The sequence below is a fragment of the Meleagris gallopavo genome, chromosome Z (assembly GCF_905368555.1).
Source record: "Meleagris gallopavo chromosome Z, MGAL_WU_HG_1.1, whole genome shotgun sequence".
NCBI lineage: Eukaryota > Metazoa > Chordata > Aves > Galliformes > Phasianidae > Meleagris > Meleagris gallopavo.
This window is the reverse complement of record NC_139435.1, coordinates 72886449-72897125: the sequence shown is the minus strand read 5'-3', so window position 1 is coordinate 72897125 and position 10677 is coordinate 72886449. Positions and strand designations below refer to the sequence as shown.

The window sequence follows — 10677 nt, the reverse complement described above, 5'->3', positions numbered from 1 at the left end:
ATAATAGATAGAGTTATCAACTACAGAAAGAAATTACTTATAGAAATACAGCCTTCTTCGTTCCATCTCGGACAGCCTGCTGCAATTTTCATCTCCTGCTCATATTCAGGGCAGTGGTTTTGTTTTCACATCTGCTGTGTTTACTTCTTGCCTACTTTCCATATTGTTCTGTGGAGCAGCTTACGTTCTCTGCTTATGTTTCTCTGACCCTCCTCCTCAGGGGGATGTGATTCTAACTGGTTTCGTTCCTTCAGACAAGGCTACAGGCTTCTTGCATGCTTCTCCAGCTCCGAGTGCAGCTCCTCCCACTGGACATGATCGCTGTGTTGATGCTCTGTTTTATGCCTCATCACTATCTCGTTCTATCCACGCCCTCTAGGTGTTACTTTATTGCCTTCCACAAGCAGAAGTTTCCAATGAAGTTGTCATAGAATCATTGAATAGTTTGGGCTGCAAAGGACATTAAATACCACCCAGTTCTACTCTCCCTTACCATGGGCAGGGACCCACTAGATCAGGCTGCCCAGCTCCCCAGCATGTCCTTGATTACCTCAGTTTTCTCTTCCCTCATCTACCCTTTAAGTAAAGAATTCCTTCCTTATCCCTATACCTACCCCTTCTTAATTTTTGAACTGTTACCTCTTGTCCGGTCACTACACTTTCTGAAGGAGTCCTTCCTCCTCTTTCCTGTAGGCTCCTTTTGTATATTGGAACAGCTGCAATGAGGTTGCTTCAGAGACTTCACTTCTCAAAGCTAAAATAACCCCAACTCCCTCAGTTCATAGAAGAGGTGCCCAAGCCATCTGATTATCTTTGTGGTCCAGTTTCTTGGTTTTGTTCCACTGCTGAATTTTCTTAGGCAGTGTTTCCCTGCTGCTGCTGCTACATCCTCTTTGCTCTCTAAGATCCAAACCATTCCGTGACATAAATCTGAAGTCAGGGAGGCCCTGCCAAAAGATGGTCCAAGGAAACAAGACACAAATTTACATATGATTTTTTCCATGTTTTTTTATTCTGTTGACAATCAAAGGACGTTCACCGTTCTGATAATACCAGAGAACATCTCTTAATCAAAGCATGAGTTAAAAAAATCTTCAATGACAGTAACAGACTTTATTACTAATAATGGCAGCCTTTCAAATGTCCTTACCTACACAAAAGTTTTGAATACAGGTATATGATCTTTATGGTGAAAATACTTTTCTTGCACGTGTAGTGACTATCATGCAACGACACCTCACTTCAAACCATTAATTACTTTGAGTTTCCCATATCAGAGTTTTTGATGGTATTCCAATACTTGGTCAGATTTAACCCTTAGAAAATGGAAGACTGCTCCACATTGCCTTTCTCTACCTGTACTGTTCAGTTAAGACGATCTAGTCAATACTAATATGGATTTATGCTCAGTTGTGGCTGTGCCACCTCGTAACTTGAAACCTACCATCAAATTTATAGAGTATACTAATTCTTGTTTCAGAACAGGGACAATTAAACAGGGATTTTGATGTTGTTTTCATTTTTTTCCTCCATCTTTCAAGTCTAATTCTAATTTCTTCATGATTAGAAACACCTATGTCAACTTTGATATCAAAGACAGTCAGCAGGGAGGTTGGAACTAGATGATCTTAAAGGTCCCTTCCAACCCAAACCATTCTATGATTCTATGATTCCGTGATCTTGTAGGAGGACATAAAGTATTTACCCCAAGCTCATGGGAAAGCTGAGGACTTCTCCAGCATGTCAGAAGTTGTGGTCATACTTGGATCATTGCACTTTGTCAAAGAGCAAAACAGTAGAAGTCTACAGCTTCAGCATCTCCCACGGAATAGGTTAGATCCCGCCAGTCATTACAATATATCATCATTGTCAAATTACTGGATCAGCTGAAGAAGGAAAATCAGCAAAAATAAAATTACAATCAGCAAAACAAGCAGCCCAAGTTAAATAACAAGTGGAGATTTCATAGACCAAAGTGTGGGTGGTTCACATGGATCCATCATGCCTAGGAGAAGTGTGGCTCTATGTTCCTAAGTTGGTGTCCTTCAGAGGGGCAGAGCTGTCTGCGTCGTTTTATAGTGGGTGATTTGTTTCTACCTCTCGGTGTGCACTGGAGGCTTCTACTGACTTAAACACAAGTCTCCTGTTTGGAGAGCTATGGCCCAAACAAGGGGCTGTCCTGACAACGGAGTGCCCATCTCTAGATCATAGCCACCAACAGCTTTGGCTTTGGAAAGGTGTTGCTCAGACATCTGTACTCTGCTGACAGGCTCAGATGAACAGAAAACTGTGACACTGTGATAGAGGCCACTCACACACACGGCACTGCATTGCAAGTGTTCTCCTATTTCAAGCAAGTGAGTGAATGTGTTACCACCAGGAGGGGAACCCACAGTTCCAGGTTAATAACAGCCCTCACCCATCAATTGCTTCACTGTACAATTTCTAAAGTATTTGGGAAGAAGATGTTAAACAACACATCTTAAAATACGTACTGCGGGTCACAACTGCATTGTTTTTATTGTGTGTTAATTTAGGATAGAGCAGGTTTGAATTCTCCACTGCAAACCACAGAAAATAAAGTTCTATGGAAACATTAAAGCAAATCCTGCAGCACTCAGAAGGGCCAACATCCTCTGGGGTCTGTGCTGCCTTATTGCTGAGTGGTTCTGCTTGTGTTTGCAGACATGGAATGAAACAGCTCATGATTTTCATTTCACCTGCACCTTGTTTTAGGGGGTAGGTGTGTGAGCACATTTTTACTGATCAATGTTGAAGCTGTGTCTGGACTTTTTTTGGCTTCCTGCAGTGCAGAAGAGATTCACTAACAAATCTACATGGTGGAAGAGGAAGTAGGACCCTTCCTAAGCACTCGAGAACATTTTCTGTGAAATCCTTTCAGTGATGTGCAGCGGGTGATACTTGAGTTAGTCCAGGACCATGTTGTGGCTATGGGCACAGGGTCCCCTGGTCTGCAGCACAGTGGATGGGGTGGTTTGCTGGGGCTGGTCCTCAAACCTTACATCAACAGCAAAATAATGGATGCTGCCAAAAGTGCTAGGAGTAAAGGGAGAAGCTGTTGATGAAATGAAGATCAGAGAGATGTGAAGCAAGTGAAAGGGGAGAAGTATGAGATGGGCTGATTGGAAAGAGCACAGAGGCCAGGAATGGAAAAAGAGAAACAGGTCCAAGGGTGTGGGTATGGACGGCTGGGGTAAACAGATGGAAAATGAGAACGATATGGGGAGGGAAGCACGGGAACAGAAACACATACAGTTGTGTGAGAGGAAACAGAAAAGGCCAGTGTCAGAAGCCATCCTGCTGGGAAGCTAATGGGTAACAGCAGCGAGGGCATGGAGAGGAGGAGAAGGGTGGGAGAGCCCACAGCCAGCTGGCAGAGGGACCCCCAGTGCTCCAATGATGAAAGGCAGAACATCAGTGTCTGATATTTCTGCTGGGACCAGGGACTATTCTTTGGAGTCTCAGAGTTGTTCCACAGACCTGTAGTAGCCATGACAAAGGCAATCTTTGCCTCCTGTACATTACTGTGGGAAAGGGCCTTCTCGATCGACAAGAGCATTAGCAGAGAAATTACCTTTTGTTTGGGTCTCTGAGGGAAATTAATTCCAGCCATCTCAGCTCCAGCAGTGGCAGGAGGGCAGACCTTAAGACCCAACTAAACAGCCTCAGTTTTGTGGACAGGTTGTTTGGTATCAGTGGTGGCTGTCGTGCAAACTGCAAGCTCAGTGAGATTGATTTGAATTCAGAACATCAGCAAAGGGAAATTTTAAAAGAGAGAGGGAAAAAAAAATAGAAAGAAAGGAGAGAGAGAAAGAAAGAGAGAAAGGAGAAGGAAAACCTGCTTCTAATTCAGATTACAAAGTGCCAGTGTTTGTGGCACACAAGGACCAGCATTCCTGGCTTCTGCTCTAGCTGATGCAAAGCTCATTGTGCATTAAGAGAGAAGCTGCCACTGAGCAGCTTCTCTCAAAACAACTCGTAATAATTGAGAGAGCTTCGTGAGGTGACGCAAGTTTTGTTTTGAAATGCTCCTGTAGCTTGGCAGGCCCTGTAGGTACAAGGGATGTGGAATGGGTCCCCTGGTTGCTGTGGGACTGAGGAGATGATGTGTGGAAGATGGAAGGAATGGGGCTTTTGGGAGGCACTCAGAAGTACTCAGAAACCCACTTCAGCTGCACCCTCCCTTTTTTCCCTCTATCCCTTTTCTCCTTTTTCCCTCCCCCTTCCCCTTTATCAACTCTTTGAAAGGGTAGATAACTGCAGGACAAGGGGAAATGGTTTTAAATTTAGGCAGGATGTCAGGAGGAAGTTCTTAACAGAGAGAGGGGTGAGGTGCTGGAACAGCTGCCCAGAGGGGCTGTGGATGCCCCGTCCATCCCTGGAAGTGTTTCAGGCCAGATTGGATGGGGTCCTGGGCAGTCTGGTCTGGTATTAAATGTGGAGGTTGGTGGCCCTGCATGTGGCAGGGGGGTTGGAGCTTCATGATCCTTGAGGTCCCTTCCAACCCTGGCCATTCTATGATTCTGTGATTCTTCCCCTTCCTTTTCCCTTTCCCTTCTCTTCCCTTTTCTCCTCTCCCTTCCTCTTGCCTTCCCCTCCTCCTCCTCCTCCTCCTCCTCCTCCTCCTTCTCCTTCTCCTTCTCCTTCTCCTTCTCCTTCTCCTTCCCCTTCCCCTTCTCTTTCCCCTTCCCCTTCTCTTTCCCCTTCCCCTTCCCCTTCCCCTTCCCCTTCCTCTTCTCCTTCTCCTCCTTCTCCTTCTCCTTTTCGTCTCCCCACACCCGGGGGCTGCCGAGCACCCATCCCATCCCCATCCCCATCGCACTGCCCGCCCACTCCTCCTCAGGTGCAGCCCGGCCCCCGGTCTCACACCCCGCCTCCGCGTCGCCGACCCGTCTAAGACCCGCGCTGCCGCAGGCGGGGTGCGGCGGCGATGGGTGCCCGCGGCGGTTCGGGGCTGTATGTGGGACGCGGCACCGCCGCTCTGCTGGCCGCGCTGCTGCTGTCGCTGCTGGCCGCGCTGTTGGCTCTCGCCGCTCTGTACGGGCGCTGCCGGCACCCGCCGCCCCCCGCCCGCCCGGCGGCAGCGCCCGGTCCCGACCCCGGAGTGCCCGGAGCCCCGACGGGGGTCTCGCTGCGAAGGCTGCCGCGGCACCTGCTGCCGCTGCACTACGAGCTGGAGCTGTGGCCGCGGGTGCGGCCGGGACAGGAGGAGCCCTTCGGCTTCAGCGGGCAGGTGAACATCACGGTGCGCTGCCGGCGGGACACGCGGAGCGTGGTGCTGCACAGCGCCGGTCTGAAGTCCCACCGGGCCGCCGTCCGCGGGCCGCTGCCCCAGGCGGGAGCCGCCGTGGAGGTGGAGGGGCTGCGGCTGGAGGAGGAGGGCGAGCTGGCGGTGCTGGAGCTGCGCGAGCCGCTGCTGGCCGGGCGGCGGTACGTGCTGCAGCTGAGCTTCCACGGCCGCCTGCGGGAGGACCGCGAGGGGCTATTCCTCACCCGCTACACCGACCTGGGCTGCAGCAGGTAGGGCGCTGCGCCTGACCCGGCATCGTGCGTGGGTCCGTCCGCCGGGAGTGCGTGCGTTGCAAGCAAACGAGGAGTTCGCTTCAGACAACAGAAGCCTAAGATCGCGGTTTCGGGGGTCTCGGCTGCAGGGGGTTTGCAAAAAAGGCGCTTAGCGTTGGGGGTAGGAAAGGTTCTTAACGAGGGAATCTCTTTCAGCGATGTTAAAGATGCGGAAATTGCTGCGGAGGATGCAGCGTTACGGTTGAGGTGTTCTTGGCTCACAGCCTGCTGATGAATTCACTACGGTAAAGTAATTGAGCAGTTCGCAGAGCTGCGACCAGAGCAGGTTGTGCTCGGATCCTGCAGGATCCGTGCGTGTGTCGCTATGCGAGTACTAGCAGCACCAAACCCAAAATGAGGAGGAGAGTTCCTCTTGAAACACAATCGTGTGATTTTCTATAACAGTTCCTACAGTGAGTTGGCTTTCTCTCTCATTCACAGATACGTTTGTGCAGTTTTTGATTTAAGAGCCTTGATTGTGTTGCCTAATTTACATGATTAAAGTAACCTAAATAGAAATCAAGCAATCTTTTAGCTGTTTAATTCTGCATCAGCCTGCTTTATGATGCCATATTAACTCAGAAACATATTAACATCTAGAAAATGCTGACTTAGAGTACAGTATTTTTCAATTCATTCTGTATTTGGAGGAGGTGATTGTGAGGAATACGTTCTTTAAGCTATAGCAAGATGGAAGAAGTTGTATTCCAATGGATTATATAGTTCAGGAATGATTTGAAAGTATCCACAGTCTTTCAGCTCTAGGCTGCCAGTACAAAGCCCGTGGCTGCTGTGCAAGGAAGTCATCACCTCCTGTAGGCAGTGCTGTAACTTTCTGCAGGGACTTTGCACATGGCTCTGGCAAACCTTTCTGATTCCTGCACTGGCTTGAGACTTCGGTTTGTAACTGAAACCATCAGTTGCAGCAGACAACGTACTGTTTATCTGCAGTCAAACAGATTTCTGTGTTTGTTTGCATGTGCTGGAGGTTTTAGTGGTTTTGTAATTTGTGCTTGTGGAGCCACTAGGGACCTCTTGTTTCAGAGTTGAGGCATAGAGCTACACCCGAGCTCTGGTACCTTGCTGCTCAAACAGACACCCACACTGCTCCTGCTGGGTGAGCAACCCTATCTGGTCGATGCCAGGCAATCTGGTGCCTTGCCCCAGCTCCAGCTCAGAGCAGAAGTGTGCAGCCAAGGAGGTGTGGGGAGGCAGCTTGCAATAAGAACCCCTTCTCCGTCCAGAAACGCAAACCTCACCTCTGAGCAGGACAGAATAACCCGAACTCAAACTTCACCGACTTTCCAGGGCACACAAACTGCTCACAATCAGGGCAGTTCACACACACTGAAGACTGTGTGTGTTTTTACTGTTACAGACAATTTGTACCATCCACCTGATCACGTCTGACACACAAAAGAGAGCTCTGAAAGATGGAAGTGCTCTCCATGAATACCACACTGTCCATGGTGAATGCAGCAGCAAAGGAAGTAAAAAAGGAAGATGAGTATGTCACTAGCTCTAAGTATGTGGAATGCTTTCCTTTTGAAGCAGGCATCTTTACTCTGCATATAACCAGGAGATCCCATGGCAGGATGAGAGCAGTCAGAAATCTGTAGAAACCACCTGTGCCCTTCTTGAGCAGCACTGGCTCAGACAGAAGCAGTGCAGGTTTGTGTGAGCATCATTCTGCATGCAGACCTTGCAGTGCTGTGAAAAAGCTCACGTAGACTGTTCCAGGTTTAGTGAGACCATTGCAGAGCACAGTGTGTGTATGGTAGCAGGGGACTCTGTGAGCAGAGCCCAGCACTGCCCTGTCTCAGGACAGACCAGGTCCAGAGGCTCCAAAAGGGACCCACCACCTCCAGCACTGAGCTGTGAGTGATGCTGGGTGCTGGGACAGCAGATTGAGGGAAGGGAAAACCGTGCACAACAGCAGCTGGGAGAGTGAGGAACGTGAGTGGGAAAAGCCCCGCAGGCACCAAGGGCAGTGCAGGAGGGCAGGAGGTGCTGCAGGCACGGAGCAGCCCTGCAGCCCAGGACAGGCTCATGCAAGAGCAGGCTGTCCTGTGCAGCCCATGGGCACTGCATAGAGCAGTGGGGGTGCCTGGCAGCCAGCTGTGGCCATCTCTGAACACCTGATGCTAATAAGCATTCCAAAATGTGATCAAACACAGTATTTGTGCTGATTTTTAACTACTTGCTTATGCACCAAGTGGTGGAAAGGGGAGCTGGAACAGCGCTGGCACAGTTAATTGTGCCTCACAGTGGGGTGCCTGAGCTTCTTACCTCTTATGAATCAGTGAGTAAGACTATCAAAGCGATGTGACAGAAATCAGATAAAATACCAGGTTTGGTGTTTTCTTGGGTTCTGTGTTAGTCTGAGCACCATTTCCCTGAGAGGAGGACTACTGGAGATGACCAGTGCACATAATAGGATGCTGCTCACTGTAGAACCCCCTTACTTTGAGCCTCTTAAGCTTTTGCTAAATGGTTTAGTTGCTATATATTTTTAAAGTGGAACAAATCAGATATAAAATACATCAACACACAAAAATGCACAATCAGTATTATAAATGACTTCATTTAGTGAGAAAACAGTGTCAGGATATATCCATTTAATGCAAAGCATACCATCTTTAAGAGATAAACACTTTTACACGGTCATCCTCTTGATACCTGTTCAGTCCCTCCACATCAGCTCTGAGGGAGGCACAAGTGCAGATGCTGCTCACACTCTCAGAACTGGGTTGATGAGGCCTACTAGGATGGGAGCGGTTGAACACCTATCAAAATACGTGGTCTCACAGAGCACAGATCTGTGTGTGGCTCCTTGCAGCGTGGATGCTGCTCAGGTGATCTCTGACTTGTTTGGGATGACTCTGCGCCTTTGTAAGTGTAAGCTTCTGTGTGTGTGAATCACTACAAGAGAGAAATGCCAGCCCTGTGACAGCACTGGGGTCACTGGAGCACAAGGTCTGTGCCATTCCTTCATGCCCAGTTGCTGGAACTGCTTGTCTTGGCTTTGAAGACTTGGTGGTGTGAAGACTGTGGTTGCTTGCCTGTTTTTCCCAGGCTTAGCACGTGCACCGCTGCTTGTTTGTTCATGTATGTAGAGGTGTTTCCTATGGAGTTTTTGTTGTTGCCCTTGGGCTGACAGGTGAGGAGCTCTGAGAACTGTTACAGACACTTTTTTTCCAATGGTTGGTGAAGATGCCTTGATAAGAGCAGTCCAGATCTGTAGCTCTGTTTTGAAACTTGGACTACTGGGCATGCTTGTTCCATCATCATTTTCACTGGACATCTTGATTACAGCCACTGTGTCATGAAGATCTGCCCCAAATGAGGCATAATTGTACAGTGTAAGGTAGAAAATTACCTCCTCATGTTTACTGGGTTTGCCAGTGCAGTGGGACAGCACTGTGCTGCTGGCACTGGTGTTCTTCTCCATTCAGTGTGATGAAAGTGTGCAAGTGCATGTAAGCACAGGTACTTAACAGCCATTAAATATACAATGGATTTAGTTAAAATGTGCCACTGAAATAAGAAAACATGCAATAGAGAGGTGAGCAGGTGTACAGAGAGGTTATAATTACCACAGTTGGGCCCTCTGTCACTTTTGAGCTGTGTGCAAAACTTTAATCGATGCTCTCTGAATAACCAAGTTAGGCAAATGCTTCAAAAATATTTTAAACATTTAAAATATGATATCTGGAAAAGTTCAGCGAGGAAAAAAATAAACAACCATGACTTGACTGAAAAAAGACTGTTTTTTTCCAAAGTGAGCTGTCTTCTGGGTGAGGAGTTTAACTGGGACTTGAAATGATAACCAGACATTTTGCAAACCTGCTTCATCTCTATAGATATTCATCTCTTATGCTTTGCATCTGGCATATTTATGCGCTGTGTCTTGGTTTTGATTAGCTGTGGCATGCTGGATTAATCTTATCTGTATTTTCCATATAGCATGCTGGTTGCATCCCAGCTGGAACCAGCGTATGCCAGGACAGTTTATCCATGTTTTGATGAGCCTGACATGAAAGCCACATTTAATATCAGGATTGTCCATGACCCAAGCTACGTGGCTCTTTCCAATATGCCTGCTATTGGTAGGTAAAGAGTAAATGTCTTATTTTTGTTTGTTTGCTCCTTAATTTATCTTAAAAATTGTGTGATTTATATGTGCAGATGATAACTCTATCATCTGACGCAGTAACATTCTGTTGCCTGCAGACAGTGCCTTGAAAACGTGCAAAAAATCTGTGCTTGTTAGCTTAAATATTCAGAGACAGTTATTCATAATTGATGCATTTGATGACAATAACCATCCTTGCCAGCTGTGATGCATTTTCCTCTGGTTGGTGGAGGCCGCAGAGGGTTTGATTCTTAGCATTTACTGCGGTGTCAGTGTGTCTGTCTTTCTGTATGACATCTGTTTAAAGCAAAACAGCAGCTCCAGTATCCAAAGCCAGTGGTTGTGGCATTAGAAGATAGCTTTTAAGATGTATTTTCATCATATGTAAAGGTGTTTTGCCTTGCAGGGAGACTACAGCCCTCCGTCTGTGTTAAAAACAAGGATAACATGACTATAAGGCCCCAGAGATGCTCCTGCTGTCCCACAGTTTGTCCACGTTCTGAAACTGACACTGCATCTTATGCTTCCAGGACTTCCCTAAAGAAGATCAAGAGTGGTTTTTGGGTGTTTGCATGAAGGGTCATGGCTGATATGTGGTGGTAGCAAGGAGTTCAGCTGCTTGCCTTCTACCAGAAGGATATAATGTTAATGCAGAAATAAAGCATATCAAGAGCGGTGTGAAAACAACAACAAAAACAGCTTGCAGGAAATATCAATTCCTGATTTGTCACAGAAGATTAATGCCTTGAATAGTTCTTTAATACTTTCTTCAGTATTTTCTCTAATATTTTTTCTAGGTGTATCTGAAATGAAGGATGAAAATGGAAGCCTGTGGAGTGTTACCACTTTTAACACTTCACTGAAAATGTCAACTTACTTAACTGCTTTTGTGGTCTGTGATTTTGACTATGTCAACACAACAGAGCGAGGAAAGGAGGTAAATACAGGTTCACAACACA

At 47.3% G+C, this 10677-nt stretch overlaps 1 protein-coding gene across 3 annotated transcripts in view; it reads left to right on the top strand.

Moving 5' to 3' along the window:
- The first annotated feature begins 4741 nt into the window (after nucleotides 1–4741).
- Nucleotides 4742–10677, top strand: part of LVRN (laeverin) — a 36078-nt gene continuing 30142 nt past the window's right edge. The window contains exons 1-3 of one of the 3 annotated variants that reach the window (XM_085212596.1): nucleotides 4742–5541; nucleotides 9550–9692; nucleotides 10516–10655. In XM_085212596.1, the coding sequence (XP_085068722.1) occupies nucleotides 4952–5541; nucleotides 9550–9692; nucleotides 10516–10655 (873 nt within the window). In that variant the 5' untranslated portion in view covers nucleotides 4742–4951. The remainder of the gene's footprint in view (nucleotides 5542–9549; nucleotides 9693–10515; nucleotides 10656–10677) is intronic. The other 2 variants (XM_085212595.1, XM_085212594.1) reach the window with 2 other exon arrangements.